The 16493-nt window shown below is 42.8% G+C and overlaps 1 protein-coding gene across 1 annotated transcript in view; it reads right to left on the bottom strand.

The window, feature by feature from the left end:
- Nucleotides 1-623: 623 nt before the first annotated feature.
- T265_10794 (hypothetical protein) overlaps nucleotides 624-16493 on the bottom strand; it is a gene marked incomplete at both ends in the record, with an annotated part of 35277 nt that continues 19407 nt past the window's right edge. Inside the window, 3 exons of the mRNA XM_009177266.1 lie at nucleotides 624-1942; nucleotides 5356-5633; nucleotides 8038-8134. Of these exons, the coding sequence (XP_009175530.1) occupies nucleotides 1094-1942; nucleotides 5356-5633; nucleotides 8038-8134 (1224 nt within the window). The remainder of the gene's footprint in view (nucleotides 1943-5355; nucleotides 5634-8037; nucleotides 8135-16493) is intronic.

The raw sequence follows: 16493 nt of genomic DNA, 5'->3' as shown, positions 1-16493 counted from the left end.
AATGTCCCGATGGAGTGGCGAGTAACTAAAACTCAGGGGAATTTCTTTTGACTTGGTGTAGGCAAAAGGCGAAATGAAATTAAAACTGTCTAGAGTGAGCACTCCTACAAAACAACTGGTTCTGTTCGGTACCGCCCAATTACCTCTTGGAGCTCTTATACTCTGAGTTCCCCATTTCGCCGCGACGAGCAGAACACTTTTCCTCACATCCTCCGACAAAATGCTCTCTGAAACAAAAGAGAACAGACTTACACTCCATAACCAGATGCTTCCTGGTTCTTGTGTAGTTCAGATGTTACGAGATATATTGCAGCCTTCAATGTTCAGGAGGGATCACCAATCTACACTGGTGTTACTGGTTGTCACTGTAAAGCTTGCTGCACCGATTAATTTTTGTATCGGGGTTCATGCATGCATGACAGGATGGACATAAAAGTATTCTAAATTTCTGACTTTAGCTGTGCTTATAAGGATGACTAGTTAAGCGGCACAGTTACTTGCGCATCGACTAAATCGGACGTTTCGCTGTCAATCTTTCGATGGCATTTTCAACAACTCGTTGATTTCCAGGGCGTGCGCTTCTAAGTCCCACCCATACCAACATAAATCACATTAGGCAACAGATTATGCATGTGATTGTGCATTTTTTGGTAACGATTATATCCGGTCGCAGTTTTGTCTGTGTAAGAAACATGGAACTAAGAGCAAAAGAAATCTTATCACGGATAGCTACATGGAAGCAGCTGGAGAAACAGGCAAACTGTGCAAGTCATAGCAAAGTATACGGAAATAGTAATTACACAAGTCAAAGAAGAACAAGGAATTGGCGGGGCTGAGTGTAAGGTTAGGTCTGTGAACTAAGTTGGTATAAAAACAACCGGCTAGCAAATATACTCACGGTGATCATGTAAAGCGTTACTAATCATGTATAAGATAGGTCGCAAAGTATTTGGGACAAAAAGGAGAAATGAAAGACTTGCTGCACTAAATGGGCGGAGCCTGTGGAACCGAGGTGAAAACAGAGGGAGTGCAGATTGGAGGTGCAAGATGGTACAAAAAATAAGTCATTTGTGGCGATTGTCCAACAGGCTAGTTAAATGTCGTGTACAGTAGTTAAATTGAGTCTCGCGATGGAAGTGGTGCTGAGAGGTATTCGTGACAGTGAATAAGATCGAATCGGACGTGGAATGCGTGAAAATCGACCATCAGAGCAATCAAACATACTCAGCCCAACGGGACTGACTGGGGAAGTTAAAGACTGTGGAGCTGAAGGACGTCTCGAATTCACTATTTGCTCATTCATCCCACGGGAGGATAAACGATGCTTCGCTCCAATCTTATGTGGTGGATCTGCATCTATAAAAAGTGGTGTACTTGCATCCTGAATCCTGGAACCTTGACCACTGGGTAGTCTTGTGCGGTGAGCTCTTTCAGCAGACTCTGATTTTTCACACTGTTGCTGCTGGAGTTTGCGATCGACTCTGCTCAAAAGCATGGGTTTAGTTGAAAGCGATTGTTTAGGTTTACTCGCTTTGAACAATGGAGCAGTTAGTCGAGATGCTTTGGAACTATCCTGATCTAGTAGCTGTCCTAGACTAGATTTCCGTGGTGCTGAGTTGGATAGCCGTTCAAACACATTGTTGCAGGTTGTTTTTTGGGATGTAGTCTTCATCTGTGAAACATTAGAGTTACGTTCAGTGTCATTTGCTCCATTTCGACTGTCCGACGAAGGTAACTGAGTCATCCCCAGCTGTTCCATCGCGGTACACAAGGGTTTACATAACCCATTGAAGATGCTGTTATGGACGTCATCTGCAGTGGTTTGTTGTGTTGAAACTAACTCTGGGAAAACTTTAGGCTCAGACGTATCCGCAAGTGCCACGTTCAGTGTGGAATACTCTTCTGGTTGGTCAAGATTGTGAGTCGCATTCTGGTAGCTTTCCTGACGAGAACACAAAAACAAGAGAAATGATGAAATTGTAGCTTGTTACGCGGCAGTTATTAATTCACTGTATCTGTTCGCTCAATCCTGTAAAGAACCTGGCAAAAAATCAACGGTCATTGAGATCACAACAAAGAAGTTTGCAACAACCCAATCACAACACAGTCGGAAGTTGCATCTCATAAAAGGATACCGGATACTGTTTCACGTAACAACAATAAACGCCAGCAGGCTTGTGAGCAAGTAAAGTTAACTTTAGTAGCCGAGTCCAATCCAAAAATACCAAGAGTCAGTAGGATTAGGACCTTTATCTAATGCTAGACTGGAGTTGGCTCATACCATACTGACGCGTGTATGATTACAATAGATCCTCCCTACAGCAAAGGCTAGCGATACATATGTGACAGAACTTTCGAAATGGTTACGCGGCGGATGACCACTATCCTCAAGAGAACGTTTATTGTCGAATACCCAAAACGAACTTTGGGAATAAAGTGGCCATTCACGACTAATCTATGTTGATCTATTCCTTTGCGAATGTTGGACGTACGGCATGACGCTCATCCCTAAGGCTTGCTGAGCACACGCCGTCTTGCTAACTGCCTGACAAGCCAAACCACATGACCGATACGGTTGTTGCACACACACACCCCGGATCCAAGGTTACCTGATAAAGCGCAATCGCTTAATCAGAAGTATTTACAACTCGACAACCGACGTATTGCGACCAGAACCGTAACGTAAAAACGGATAGGTCCCACTGAAACTCAGGTAACTTGGTCCAAACACTGCGCTATAAGTGATGCTTCACTTCGTAAAACGATTTTACCGACCGACTTTATTGACCGATTATGTTGTAAATTTGCTATCCCTTTAAGTGCTTACACAGTATGCATGTGTTTGCCCGACAAAACCATATCGAAATCATGACTGCAACATATGTGTTCTACAAATCACCCGTTCGAAATGACATACATTTAAATGATTAATGATAGCTATTTAAGTGAACTGTTGCACTTGTATACAACTAATGCGCAACCGATGAATAATTGAAATATGCATTCCAGATAACACCGAATGACCTATCAGAAACTCACCAAAGTTGTCTGAAACTCTTGGATAAAAGTAGATTCCCGTCACTTTTGTACGGTAAACGTGTGGTCAGTCTCGCTTGCAACCACTCTCACGAAGAAAAATCCAGAAGACATTTAGGCACCCTCTTTCAGGAGAGCGGGATTAATTTTTCCCGGGAATAAGGCTAGCTAACCCCAATGAAGCAGATCGCTACAGCTCATCATCGTCGTCGACAGCATGACATCAGCGTTCAACGCTGATGCTTCGCTGTTGTACAACCATGGCTTATTTGAAAACCTTATTGTACAATAGAAAATAGAAGTTGACGGGGTAAGGGACTTGGTGCTAGCTTACTACAATCATTCGGAGGCGCCTCCACCTCCAGACACTCATTCAGGCAATGCGGATAGAAACTAACAACAAAAGACCCACTGACATCGACTAGCAGCCATATCCTGCAGCGTCCCCAACCAGTTAGAGTGGGGATCATGCGGTCCTCATCCTGTAAGGCGAGTAGCGCAGACAGCACCCAAAGGTTTCGTGATCTCTTTCATATCCCTTTGCCAGGTCAAGGGTTAGCCACCTCTCCATTTTTGTCACTCTGAATTAGGCACGAAAAATAGCACTCTCTTCACGGGAGGTCACTGAAGAAGAGAAACGGGCAGCTTATCAATAGGAACCTTTCTCACATATCCAATTGATAAGCTTGCGGAGCAATTCAAACCCCAGTGATCACAGTACAAGTGAGCTTTAACAAGGAAGAAGCAACGATCCACAGGCCGAATAATTATGGTTGGTAAAAATTCAGTGACACACTTCAGACTAGACCCCAAATAGGACTTGTGTCGGTTCCTGGTCTAACCTAACTGGCCAGTATTCTCTTGTCACTATATAAAAAAACAGTAAACGGGATTGTCGTAGTAAACCTGAAGTACACTGGTTATCTTGCTGCTTTAAGATATATATTGTTGTTACTTTTTACTGCTCGCTTCGGAATTTCTAATTGCTCAACTCATCGTTAAAAACTGATTTATTGAGTCAAGTGGATATGAAACTCAAGAGTCTGAGACTGTCTGCTGCAACAAATAGCACGTTTATCCTAAGTTTACGTTACTCGCAAACAGTCACCAACTAATTACTACCGAACATCCTAGTTGTTAGGCGCGAAAATCGAGAACATATTCACCACAAGCTACTCAATATTGCAAAATGTTGAGATCAGGAAATTTGAAACAGTGATTGTTCAAACAGCCAAAAACTCCGAAGATAAATGTGCGAATCTGGTTTGGTAAGTAGTGGAGAGATTTTAACTATTTCTGAATTTCATCCTGCAAATGAAGTCAACTTACATTGGAAGGTTAAGAGCCTCCGTGCGTTCGTCTCGCCACAATTGCGAAGCATTAACAATGTACATCTCAAGGGGATTCAAACTTTTGATACTTAAGACAGGAGCGGAGCACTACAATTCAAACTCGGGTGCCAATGCTGTAAATAAATTACACCAGGCGGGATAAAATCCCAATCACAAACCAATTACGCAGTTCACCTCAAACGGAACCGGTGAAATAATGCATGTCCTGCTCAGCTGTGAGGTGCTTCATGCAATTAGATGACGAAGTACTCAGGGATCCAGAAAACCATAAAATTCAGTTTAGTTATGAGATATGATCATTGAGTAACACATGGTTTCATGGTTTCAGATAAATGTAATGGTGCATTGTGCTACACCACTCGTTGCCAGCACAAAAAATGGATGTGGTTAATTGTATTGGGGAAATTTCCATGTTATTCAACTTAGATTCACTAGATTAGGAAACAAGGTAACTGGACGCACAGTTTGCATCATGAGCGGGGTGTTTTCACATGAGGGTTGGCAACTGCATCCAAAACAATCACGTCCCAGTAATTGCTCTCAACTGCTCAAACAACTCTGGTTGGGCAATCGATGAAACCGCGCTAGCAGCTTATGCAAATGCATCTTTGATACTGATCAGGCTGCTGTTAAAGTAAAATTGCCGGTTGCCAGGAAAAAAATGATGAGTTCTTTTGTTGATATTTAAATGCCAGGACAGGACAGACTGAGCATTTAAAGACCGTCTTATTTCCACCAACTAACTGGACTGTGCCCCTAAGTAGAATCGTTCATCAATGTTAAATCCCAGGTCATTAATAGAGCAGTGAACAACACGGGTAAATGTGCATATAGGTAGTACCTAAGGTCGAAGCTTTCGGAAGAGATGGGTCAAGTGTGGGTAGCCTAAGTGTACATAAGTTGTTTTCTGAAACACAAAAATGTAGTTTCAAGTCGATTTAAATATAAAAACTTCTCTTCGGCATACCGTAGATGCCGCTTTTCCAACCGGGATAACAGTGTCCCCGTTACATTTCTTGTGCGATTCCAAATCACGACAGAGTTGGCCATTCGGCAATTCCCTTGAAGGACTTTTCTTTATGGCACACAGAATACCCTGCCCTTTGATCGGACTGCCTTCCTTGGATGGTGGAGTCGTGTTGCAAGGCCGAATTGATGTCAACACTTGATCGGCATCGGATGGGTTGACTTTCGCCTGCCTCATTTTTGAAGGAAAGACAGATTCTGAGGGGACTCGATAATTTGCTAAAAGCAAGAAAAAACACTTTTGACCCACGATGTTCCATCGTAAAGTGTCCACAATACATCATAATGCATCATGCAGTAAATGTTACTTTTCAATTATCACCTTGCAGGTGAAAAGTTGGTATCGGTAGAGATATGCGTCTTGGCATCTTAGCCAAAGCTCGCAACGTGAACAAACCTGACGCGGACCAAAAAAGCTTTGACCCGTTGGTGGATATAGGACCGAAGCCTGAAATATTGAAGGTGACGAATATACTGCCCGTTCCTTATTCTCAAGCAGATTGGATCATGCCCCTTAGGTTTGACTTACATTTAGGGTGTGGAAGGACCTGGTAACTTCACCGTATGACTTAGTCACTAATAGTGTGACTAAATTAAGTGTGGAAGCCAGGGTGCCAGCGGATCGCCAGCGCTGAGTTATGTTTTGATAGTATGTCAATCGGGCAATCACTTTGATTGGTCGTTTAGATGATGTCAAATTAACCGAGAAGAATCTGTTTCGGTCTTATAAGATAATGTAGAAATCACGGAGTCCTGCGGTATTCTTGAAGGACATCGGAAGTTTGCGAAAACAGAGCCTTCGGCTCGACAACAGAATAGCATGACGGTATGACCCCAGGTGAGAGCTCAATGGATGAAAAATAGCTTGAGGAGCTGAATTGATGTATGAGTCTATATCATAGGATTAAATAAACCAGAGTAACCACAGCAAACGACTTCGACCAGTCGGAGAGGAATACGGGAGAACGCACCAAAACGCCTTCCAAAGGCGCGGAATTTTTTATACCATTCAAACACTAGTTTAAGCTATCCACGTTCATCACCATCTGAGAGTTGTCAGCCTTCGCCAGAGGTGCTTATCCCGTAGGGCAACTCGTAGTAAAAATAGTAATGACATCAATAGTAATATTAATAGCCACATAAAAATGACCAAAACTTAAAGGCGCATAATCTGTGTACCTTACAACTACTGTCTAATTCAACGTTAAATTGAGTAGTGTCACAATTCCAATTCAGGCGGACCTATGTGCACAGTGGACGATATCCGTTAATCATCGCGATACCAGGAGCCGTTATTGTAATTCTCCACATTCTTACGGGAATCATTGTAGACAAACACGATTCGCCGCAATGGATTGCGTTGCCGTACGTGTTCACTATTTTGACTGCCGATACGTAAGCCCCTCCAAAAATACGCACTGGCTGTCTCAATGCTAAAAGTGCTATCTGTTCTGCGGCATCATACATACCGTTGTGGGAGAAATCGATTTGTTCTGCAAACGGCGGTTAACGTGCTGCCTACAGAGTGACTTTAACCAACCACAGGCAGCAGATACGCTCGCAAGCAAGTACGGAACATCCATGATACCGCCCACCCGGTTAAAGTACGTTTTAGAAAGTTTGTGTACGGCACGGTGGGCCGCACTCATTTTCAACCCTCACTCATGGGCTAGACTGAGCTCCATTTATTTATTATTTCATCGTATTATATTGAACCCACAGATATCTTTTTGATCACTGACTGATTTCAGCCTGATACAGAGGGGGTAGTTGGTGCCTAGACTGTGAACTCGGTGGCTGAATTGTCAAGCTCAGCAAAAACTCAATTGCTGTTTTTTCTGTCATTTTGGTACGTGAACGTTATTTGTCCGAACTGTTATCAATTTCATCGGATAGCATTTAAAAAGGTAACAGATCTTTGGATAAAAGATTATCTTTCGCAAGTATGCAAAACTCAAGTGAAAGTTCCGCAAAAAAGTTCAGTCACCAAGAATTACTGTAGTGGCGGCCTTGAATTGGGCAGAAAACTCAAACCCGCAACTGTCCGATTGCGAGTTAGACGCTGTAGCATTTGACCAAGTGTAAATAGCGCACAGCTAGACGGGATATGAGGCCACTATTCTTCCATCACAAAGCTCAAATCACGTTATCCAACGCTGACCATCTCCTCAAGCAACGGGAACTTCTTTCTGGAAACAAAACTTCTAGGTCGATTGAAACTCTCGAAACTCCGTATCATTTATGAACCATCTCTAAATCGTCAACTTATCTATCCTAACAAGTCATTGATCCACACAGGTGAAGTTGGAATTCAGCCAGATGGTACCGTACCGATGAGCGGTAACTTTGCCCAATTCAACAGCTGGATATGGAAAATCCATATTCAAGTCAGTTTCATCATTCGCACGAAGCTGATCGGTGGACAGGTAGCCATGCGGCAAGTATGTGATTGTTAACTACAGAGGAACGTGGTCGATTATGTGCACATTTACTCCAAGAGACTGAATAGGGACAAAAGGTGTCGTATGGATAAGCAGGATAAGAACCAACATCTCAATTAAAAAAAACTGCATCAAATTTCCTAGAATATAGACGTATAATAGTGTCCGTAAATGTTACTCACGTGGATTCGCTTTCCGACATTCATCGTATTTGGTCAGAAAATGATTAAGCGTGTCCCATCCACCTCCAACGCGAACCATTACGTGATTTCGCAGAATCTACAATCATGAGTGAGATATCGATAAGTGAAGACCGCAAAAAACTAATCCTCAAATGTTACCTGACAGAATGAAAGGTGCTTATTAACTGCAGTCCTTAAGTTATGGATTTGCTGGACAACTTTTTCTATGTTGACGAAGCCATCGCATCATGTCCCAAGTATAAGAACTGTAGACACGAGGCTTTGCAGAGTATAGAGTGATCCTTGTCTTCGTATACTGGTAAAAAAACAGCAGTGTGTACCTGCTATGAACTTTTTACAGCTGAATGCTCCATGAAGCTGAGTGAAAGTAGAAAACCGTGCAAAATGGACGCGTAACACATCCACCTGTGTGCTTCACTGAAGAAACATGGTGACCTTTCGTTTTGTCGCTGCTGGTTCGTCGAGTTACAGCCGGCCAGATGGCCACTTCCAATGTAAGCATAATCAGTGAAAAGCCACGCTGATGATGTGAGTCAGCAAGAGATCCTGCTGCTTATTTTGGGCTGTAGATACATAGGGAAAACCGGTATGTACAGTGGCCTCTTCACAGAGAGAAGACCACTTTGAAATTCCCTGGAGGTAGTCTCTCGTTAAGGGCAATGTCACCGGTCTGAAATCAGTGCTACGCTGTTGTTAGAGAATTTCATGGAAGTTATGCAATCTCGAGGGGATTTTTCGGGAAAAAAATAGTGTTTTCTGACAGAGTTCGTCTCCTAATACCAGAAGGTCTGAAATCAGTGCTACGCTGTTGTTAGGTAATTTCATGGAAGTTGTGCAATCTTGAGGGGATTTTTCGGGAAAAAATAGTGTTTCCTGACAGAGTTCGTCTCCTAATACCAGAACAGTGTACTGAATTGCTCTAAACTCAACAGAATTTTTGAGGATAAAGCCTCAAAGAGAATTCCTGGCCTACTCACCGTGTAGGTGGCTTCTTCACAGAGCCTTTCACAGAGAAAAGACCACTTTGAACTTCCCTGGAGGTAGTCTCTCGTTAAGGGCAAGGTCACCGGTCTGAAATCAGTGCTACGCTGTTGTTAGAGAATTTCATGGAAGTTATGCAATCTCGAGGGGATTTTTCGGGAAAAAAATAGTGTTTTCTGACAGAGTTCGTCTCCTAATACCAGAATGTACTGAATTGCTCTAAACTTCAACAGAATTTTGAGGATAAAGCCTCAAAGAGAATTCCTGGCCTACTCACCGTGTAGATTCCGTTTATTTGTGGCTTTTGCTTGCATCTTGTTTGATTAGAGAGAATTCATTGGAACCTTCATCTAGCTTCAAATCCATCTGAGTAGAATCGATGTCATACTGAGAGGTGATAACGACAATGGCCCGCAAAATCATGCAAAAGTAACCCAAAAGCCACCCTTAAAAAGTGGTTTTTCTTCAATGTTTTCTGGCGTCATAGGTCAGAGTAGCTCTAAGACCAAACATTCAGTGTCATATGTTGAAACCTAACTTTGCTCTCCTCTTCAGGGATGCTATCCCAAGTAGACGTTGACCAAGCAATGTCAAATTAGAGTTGTACCGAAAACCTATCTGGGCCAAAGAGACAACTGATATAAATCCATCGTCTCTGTCAGCCTCCGATACAATACTCACTGAAAACAATGAACACGCCACAACAAACAAGTATCATGATGCATAAATATCTTGATTTCTTCCATGCGCCGGATACATCAGTAGCCTGACCACTGGTGAAAAGGGCTCCTAAGTTTTACCCATTCCATGGAGGACCTGATAATTATCATGGTAGTAGCATGGAATCCCTACAGATGACAATTATTCGTTCGATGCTAATCATGCAATGTGAGGTAGAGTTAAACGTTTATCGAGTAGTTCAGATGAGTTTCTGATTTCAAATTTAGTCAAAGCAATTTTCAATGGTTTCAAATGACATGTACACTTGTTCACTGCTAACCTAGGCATCTAGAATTCTCGTATAGCCACCCAAGCATGTGGGTTTCTCTTTGTTTCTTATAAGTTGTCGGACATATGTCCTTCTTTGAGGTTACCAATTCCCATCGGGGACCCAAAGTGTAGATGTGAAATGATTCCACTGGATACAAAAAAGAATTGTACAAAAGTCTGGAAGGAATGCTCCTCGTCAATTAGCTTGGAGGGTGGCCTGTTTTCGTGGGGTCCCTCCTACTAGGCTCGCTTGAACGATTAAACAAAAACTCAGGTGCATAGAGTTGATCGTACTTATTATCATTCCTTGATAGCAGCTGGGCAGGAGGATGTCTTAAAAATTCCCGGTTTGTTTATGTCTACGCTAAAGTTGGCGGGTGCGCTGTCCAGTGAATCGATTTGTAGAATTCGATATTTGCAAGTGGTTTCTGCTAGCATATAAATTTGTGACGGATTGACCAAGAGGGTCAACCACAGAGAACAAGTTTTGCTCATTCGTTCCATGAACTCGATATCTGGTCGATTTGGAAAAGGTCTATACAATCGTCGAAAAACGTTCACAACTTCAAACGAAGAACGAATGAGCAGGTCTTGGAAACACAACCACTCAGTTCACCACTCCAAGCCACTAGGTAAAGTTGTCGACATTTTGCTTGTAACAAGACTAGAACACTAAATGCCTACCGGAGATAGCCGGCAGTCATACTCCGATAGTTTAGCAATGAAACACCTCCATTTTTTGTGTCTTAATGAGGTTTCCTAATTTTGCTTGTAACAAGACTAGAACACTAACTGCCTACCGGAGATAGCCGGCAAACAGACTCCGGTAGTTTAGCAATGAAATACCTCCGTTTTTTGTGTCTTAATGAGGTTTCCTGATAAGATGGCCCACAGCTAATAACTGAGTGTAATGAAAACTAACTCTCAAAATCACACTTGCCTTTGGGGCAACTGCTCAATGGCGGCAAGACAGGACAAGCTATGACATGCGTAGTTCTGAGCTGAAAAGAAACGTCATTCTGTCCGGACGTATGCATTCGTGACTCATCAAATTGTGGACGTATGCTCGTCACGCAACTACGTACTATGTGGTGAACACTCACCACATAACCAGATTTCTCCCAACACGCCATGCAGGGGACGGATAAACAAATCTCAGTCCTTTATGGGTACAAGGTATGAGGAGAACGTCCGAAACACAGGACCGAAGCACGCCACTCGAATTTTAACATTCGGCGTCCACTGCTATTTCAGTCCCATTCCAATGTATCGTTGGTCCGAAGCACGACCAGTCATCGTTTCCTTACAGTAATGCATTGTGGCAGCCGCTTTGTTTGGAGAAAATGTCAACAGTTGCTGGGAAATATCAGTTACTTGCTAGGTCGAGACGTATATACCTTAGGTGATAGCGAGACAAAGCTACATAGACAGACTGTTTTTGGTTGGAATGTGAATTTTTTGCAGCATCAGAAAAGGTATTCCAGTTCAACAGCTGAATAACCATCAGCAAACTAGGAACAGAACCGGCGACACACGCGGGTCACTAACCACTGAAGAGGTCCAACGCCGATACCTTGGATCAAGGAAAAATGCATTCAGTGCTTAGCATACACTGCGCAAAAAAACAGCAAGAGACAGCTATCACATACGTGTTGCCGGAAACAAATAACAGTCAAGCACCTTCGAAATAAGTTACATTTTACCACACTTGTGGAGGAGAAACCAATTATTCTAATGAAAAAAAGCATTTTCCTCTAGACGGTTTCAAGACCTCACGATATCCTGTGACCAACCGCACCCGTTTGAATTGGCTTGTTTACTGTCTTTCAGCGCGATTACGGCAAGACCACACGCCGTGGCAAATTAATTCAAGGATCGCCTGACCAAAGGTCCTAGAGTTAAAAGAAGACACGATGATGTTCAGTTCGCGTGATCTGCCCTGCCAAGGTACTCATTCTTTCGGTAGTGCTCAAAAATTCTTACCAGTTGTTGACAAGTGGTAGTGGCGGTGACCGATTTCGGAGGAGCATGTAGCCCTAAGCGTTGACTGGTGAAAGTTACCGGTTGAACTGAGGCAGCCGTTGATTGATATTCCGACGTGGTGTTGAGAAACCGAGTCAAATAAAGCATACTGTATTATACCAAGTTTGTGTGAAGCTTAAAAACCTGTGTACGAGTAGAGCACGAATCACTGAAAACCTCCATTTATTCCACCAAGCTATGTTTCTTATACCATTCTGGTTCGATTGGTGCCCGGTGCACTACAGTCTGACCTTAAACAGCTCACTATTCATTCGATATTCTTATTTTTCGCTCTTCTTATGAAAAGAGGTAGGCGGTTTCCAAATACTAGATATTCTGTTCTTGATTTTATTTGAAATTAAGGATTTGGCACATGTTCACATGGAACCTGACTTGTGTGGATGCTTCTAAAACATTTTATGCACGTTCGATCATTGTATAGCGAGCTTATACCTAAATCGTTCAGCTAAACAGCTTAGACACGTGACCAACTCACTTAATGTGGCACTCAGCGGAGTATTCGTCAGTTCTTTCATCGATTGCACCTCTCTACTCCATACTTGCTATGCGACCCGGATGGGGCACGAGGGCTAAAACTACTAGATCGCCTAATTCTAGACAGAAGCTGTCAAAAAACAGGTTTGGGTTCGAATAAAGGGCTATCCGGTGAATAGCATCGTATCTCTACCTCTTTACCTACCTACCTACCTTTACATCTTTGCCTACGAACTATCACGAGCTCGCAACCAATTCAGATAGTACTTAAACTATCTGTTTTGATGCGCTATGCTCACTCAAGACTACTTTATTGTTGTTTAAATGTACCACTTTCGCTTAAACAACTTAGCTAACCGAAATAAAGAAAGGATTATGTACGAGTCCTCCAGAGCTCCAAAGAGTAGTTTTCGTACTTTTTACATCCTTGGACAAACCTGTCTTCACGAAGTAAATCTGGCTTTTCAAAAATCGGACAGAAAAGTATTCCTTGTTAAACAAGACCACAATAATTATTAAATAAAATCCCTCCGTAGATCATTGTGACGAACGCTGGAGCAACATGCCTCTTTTGGTTGGTTCATAAGAATTCGTTTTGTACTGTCACCTATGTCCGTCGCAATTAGTTGTCTCCAAGTGTGACAAATAATAGTAATTCCAGTCTACTAGCAACATCGGTAGAATATTGCCAAAAGATCTATGTTGTACTATGACAGTGTCAGTGCCCGTTAGATCTGTTTTCGCCGAAAGTTGAGACTTCAAACGAATCACTGAAAAGAACTCTACAGTTGTTTCCATAACCTCTGGGTCCCCCGGTGAGTCATGTCAATACTACTATTGTTTTGTTCCATACACAACCTATTCCCCGCATGCATTCTGGTAAGTAGCGACTAAGTTTCTGCCCAAGACAGATATTTTTAGAAATCTGGAAAGGTTTGTTTATTCTCTTATTCCTTTTGGTTGTCTACACTTGCACGTACGCACGCATTAGGAGTTATAAGAATCAATTTGTCGGATTGCCGAACGTGACTAATGTAGTCAGTATTCATCTCCCGTCAGCCACAGATCGGGGATTTAGTATATTCTGAAGAATGTGACTTCTCCGTGGCTAGATAGCTTTTATTCTATTCAGAAGAGCACAACTTTTTCGTTTAATGCATCCTAACACCCCAGCTCTGTTTATCAGCTGAGCCAGTTTTCTGGACTCAAACAAAATCCAGTGCCCCACAAGTTGCATCCCCGAATAAATTACTTTGAAGGCAAACGCCATTCTCAACCAGATGTGATTCCATGTGTAGCGGTTTGTCGAACTAATGCTTCTTTCTCCAAGGATCGATAACTATTCTGATAGATCACCAATAATCAGATCAAGCGGAAGAATAAGTCCGCGGCTGGTTTAACAGAGGACCACGCCTAATTTAAGTCCATCGACCGGTTGACAAGCGCGAAACCCTTGATAAAATTGTCCGAAACTGCTAAACACATGGTCACGTGACCGATTCCTCTATGCCCAACTGACAAGGACGAAAGCCGTCTGTAGCTGTTAAATTCCATTTCGTTTGTTCTACATCTTCAGGAGATTCACCAGTTGGTTTCCAATTAGACACCCGTTATACGTGACCTCTGTTGTAATGTGCCTACTTATGGTTTAACACAGTAGTACGTTAGTCTGGTTACACCTCCAAAAGCCGTACGGACGTTGTGGTGAACGTGTATTCAGTTGAATCAAGTAAAAATCCATGTCATTCGGCTAACGTTCTCGGGTAGACGCTTTCTTGGGTAGTTTGTGCGTGCAATAAAGACTTCGTCCTGCCAGTAAAGTTATTCTAAGCTGAAAAGCCCAGAAGCATTGTAGAGCTCTATCAGTCTCGTTGGGAAACATCAACAGTGCACATCTCACGAAACTCAGTTTCGAACCCGCGACTTCCCAGCCGACGGTTGAACACTTAGCAGTTTGGCCACGAGCAGCTGAACAGTAGTGTAATTAGCCCTTGCTTAGACAGGACATTAATCACGGAACTGAACAGTAGTGTAATTAGCCCTTGCTTAAACAGGACATTAATCACGAAAACCACACCAGGTGGTTACGTATTGGTCGGCTCCTCGAGTGACGACTTCTCAGGAGGAAGCTTCACACAGTCAGTGAAGTCATCCTTCCTCTGGGCTACTTATTGTTTCATGGTAGTATGAAGAGATTCGGTGATATTTAATAGATATTTATGAATTGCTAACAAACTTATGACATCCTGTGCGGAAATCAGTGCTGTATAGCAGCTTAGTAAGTACGGTCAGTGCAAAAACACGATGAATTCTTAAGTGAAAACAAAAATACTTTACGAAAAGTATGTAGACAACATTAATCACTTCTGTTGCGCGCACTGTTGGGCAGACACATATTGCGCGGTCTATATGCCAGTGTTAATGCGCAATCGCATCTCCGATGCCAATGGTGCGCAAGTGTGCCCAAGACAAGCCAGTCCGAAATATGTGGCAACTCGGTTTGTCCACATGAAAGACCAGAAACTCGATCAAACACTGCTCTGTGTGTTGTACGATCTACCGGTGCAGTGACTCGTGCAGACTCGCACAGAATCGCGTTGACTAACTGCAGTGACCACCCCCTATGAGTCCAACAACCATGGCAGTGCGCGTTCATCAGACTCCATAAATCAGGACTTGATTCGATTTCAGTCCGGCAGTGGTTTTGAAACTTGATACTCGTGTATCCTCTTAGTGTGCTGTGTTGAGAATAAAAGACGGATAGAACGTTCCAAAACAAGTAGACTCGTTCGGTGCCAGTAATTCACCGACAAACACTCAAATGTAGGGAATTGCAATCAGCGGAGTGTTGAAAGCTAATTAATACAAAGCAAGAGTGAAGTATTTATTCTGAGAGAACTCTAACTTGGGTAGTGTCACTGAATACACAAGCTTACTCAGCCATGTCGAACTATCTGAGGTCCATTCATAATTTCTAGATAATTCCTGCTTGGAATTCAGCAAATCGACACATCTGGAGATTCACAAGCATCCATGCATATACGTTGGTCCACTTGCTCATTTCAGTTGGTTTTCGCAGCATCCATGCATATACGTTGGTCCACTTGTTATGTTGCTCATTTCAGTTGGCTTTTGGCTGGGTGATGCTATTTGCCAGGCGAGGCGCGGGACCAAAGAGGAGATATTCTGTGACTCCCGGAACGGCTGAATTACCTCTCACACTACAACAGAAATTGCTTGCAGCAATACCTATAATTTAGCAGCGGACAACTACTAGCAACTGCTGGTATCACAAGCACGCTCGATTCACTATCCCATTCTCCAGTGATCTAGCCGAAAAATTAGCCCTAAATTGGTTCAGACATTGACCAATTGAATTTTTTTTCATTTAAAGTAGTAGCTGGAGACGGGATGGCTCGAGGCACGGTAACTCAGTTTCAGTAACTCAAGTTCCGAATATCTCTCTCTGCAATACGAGACTGAATTATCTTGATAAATTATCCTTCCTGAAGGTTAATATGTGGATTAAGAGTGATGAAAAGTAGATCGTATTGGCCTACGTAACGGGGGGTGAAGGACCACGAGATAGTTCCACCATGTTGTGCTAGTGTACGTCAACCGCGGAAATGTAGTCAGTGATTAGCTAAAGTTCTCAATTCAGATGAAACCTTCAAGGAATCCGCTTGGACCCCCGAATACGAACAAATTCTCGCTACGTAACAAAAGCCTTTGGTATAATTCTTATGGTCGCCCTCCTATGAGTAGATGTCCCCGGCTTAGGAGACACTTAGAGATGCACCCACAATGTTTTATTGAGGGGCGCAATACAGTAGCCAGACAAATGTAGGGAACCGGGTCCACACATTAAATTCCTCTAGTTTTGTTTCATTTCAACTCATAGTATGTCATTCTTTGAGTTCTCACTATGCACTTTCAGGAGACCGCAT

Source organism: Opisthorchis viverrini (genome assembly GCF_000715545.1).
Source record: "Opisthorchis viverrini unplaced genomic scaffold opera_v5_408, whole genome shotgun sequence".
Lineage (NCBI taxonomy): Eukaryota > Metazoa > Platyhelminthes > Trematoda > Opisthorchiida > Opisthorchiidae > Opisthorchis > Opisthorchis viverrini.
This window is presented reverse-complemented; position numbering and strand designations above follow the sequence as displayed.